The sequence below is a fragment of the Lupinus angustifolius genome, chromosome LG08 (genome assembly GCF_001865875.1).
Source record: "Lupinus angustifolius cultivar Tanjil chromosome LG08, LupAngTanjil_v1.0, whole genome shotgun sequence".
Taxonomy (NCBI): domain Eukaryota; kingdom Viridiplantae; phylum Streptophyta; class Magnoliopsida; order Fabales; family Fabaceae; genus Lupinus; species Lupinus angustifolius.
The window spans coordinates 8101693-8104057 of record NC_032016.1 but is presented as its reverse complement, the minus strand read 5'-3'; the positions used below and the strand labels follow the sequence as shown (position 1 = coordinate 8104057).

The 2365-nt window shown below is 47.1% G+C and overlaps 1 protein-coding gene across 1 annotated transcript in view; it reads right to left on the bottom strand.

Annotated features, from left to right (window-relative positions):
* Nucleotides 1-2365, bottom strand: part of LOC109353872 (glycine-rich cell wall structural protein-like) — a 29383-nt gene that overhangs the window by 3544 nt on the left and 23474 nt on the right. The window contains exons 5-6 of the mRNA XM_019596232.1: nucleotides 1042-1518; nucleotides 1-352 (exon numbers count right to left, since the gene is read on the bottom strand). Coding sequence (XP_019451777.1) covers nucleotides 1-352; nucleotides 1042-1518 — 829 coding nt within the window. The remainder of the gene's footprint in view (nucleotides 353-1041; nucleotides 1519-2365) is intronic.

The window sequence follows — 2365 nt, the reverse complement described above, 5'->3', positions numbered from 1 at the left end:
GCGCCACCACCAGCACCACCACCTCCTCCAATGCCGCCACCATGTCCACCTCCAAGTCCTCCTCCTATACCACCACCAGCACCACCACCTCCTCCAATGCCGCCACCATGTCCACCTCCAAGTCCTCCTCCTATACCACCACCAGCACCACCACCTCCTCCAATGCCGCCACCATGTCCACCTCCAAGTCCTCCTCCTATACCACCACCAGCACCACCACCTCCTCCAATGCCGCCACCATGTCCACCTCCAAGTCCTCCTCCTATACCACCACCAGCACCACCACCTCCTCCAATGCCACCACCATGTCCGCCTCCTATTCCTCCTCCTGCGCCACCACCAGCACCACCACCTCCTCCAATTCCCCCACCATGTCCACCTCCAAGTCCTCCTCCTACACCAGCACAGCACCACCACCTCCTCCAATGCCACCACCATGTCCGCTTCCAATTCCTACTCCTACACCTCCTCCTCCTCCAATGCCACCACCACGTCCACCTCCAATTCCTCCTCCTGTACCGCCACCAGCACCTCCACCGCCGCCAATGCCAACACCATTTCCACCTCCTGTTCCTCCTCCTGCGCCACCACCACCTCCTCCAATGCCGCCACCATGTCCCCCTCCAAATGCAACTCCACTTCCACCACGTTTTCCACCTTCAAAACCACCACCACTTCCTAAGCCACCACCTTCAAACTCGTCAACTAGTTCATTTATTTGGAATTGTCTACATTCTGCTATTCCTATCACCACTATAAATATCACAGCTATCACACAAACACACTTATGTGATTTCCCCATCTCTACTTTTCAAAAATGTGGTTGATGGAAAAAGAGCTTGTGATGAGAAAGCCTTGCATGAACTCATATTTATACCATAAAGAAAAGAACATGCCATTAATACATGTACAACTTAGACTTAGACTTATGAACTAGGCTTTCGTATAGTTCTTCTTTCTATTAANCACCACCACCTCCTCCAATGCCGCCACCATGTCCACCTCCAAGTCCTCCTCCTAAACCATCACCAGCACCACCACCTCCTCCAATGCCACCACCATGTCCGCCTCCTATTCCTCCTCCTACGCCACCACCAACACCAGCACCTCCTCCAAAGCCGCAACCACGTCCACCTCGAAGTCCTCCTCCTACACCACCACCAACACCACCACCTCCTCCAATGCCACCACCATGTCCGCCTCCTATTCCTCCTCCTGCGCCACCACCAGCACCACCACCTCCTCCAATGCCCCCACCATGTCCACCTCCAAGTCCTCCTCCTACACCACTACCAGCACCACCACCTCCTCCAATGCCACCACCATGTCCGCTTCCAATTCCTCCTCCTACACCTCCTCCTCCTCCAATGCCACCACCACGTCCACCTCCAATTCCTCCTCCTGTACCGCCACCAGCACCTCCACCGCCGCCAATGCCAACACCATTTCCACCTCCTGTTCCTCCTCCTGCGCCACCACCAGCACCACCACCTCCTCCAATGCCGCCACCATGTCCCCCTCCAAATGCAACTCCACTTCCACCACGTTTTCCACCTTCAAAACCACCACCACTTCCTAAGCCACCACCTTCAAACTCGTCAACTAGTTCATTTTTTTGGAATTGTCTACATTCTGCTATTCCTATCACCACTACAAATATCACAGCTATCACACAAACACACTTATGTGATTTCCCCATCTCTACTTTTCAAAAATGAGGTTGATGAAAAAAGAGCTTGTGATGAGAAAGCCTTGCATGAACTCATATTTATACCATAAAGAAAAGCACATGCCATTAATACATGTACAACTTAGACTTAGACTTATGAACTAAGCTTTCGTATAGTTCTTCTTTCTATTAAACATCCCCAAAAAATTCAAACATGTTATATTATTGGCAGTATAATTTTTAGATGNTTGCATGAACTCATATTTATACCATAAAGAAAAGAACATGCCATTAATACATGTACAACTTAGACTTAGACTTATGAACTAGGCTTTCGTATAGTTCTTCTTTCTATTAAACATAGCCAAAAAATTCAAACATGTTATATTATTGGCAGGATAATTTTTAGATGTCATGTACCATCCATCAACTACTTTAAGTACACATTGAGTAGTACAGCTACTAACTAATAAATACTAATATCACTGATGTACTAAATACTAATTTTCCATATTAAAGTTATATAAGAATGATTTTCTTCTAGGAAATATTTATGTCTAAGTTTTATGCTATTTTGAGTGAAATAAAGTGACTTAGTAAAAATATTCGACGTTCTAGGTAACGAATCTGGTCAATAATGCAGTGTCATTATTACAGTATCCTATTTTCTGCCTGAGTGAAATTTATATGTAGCAA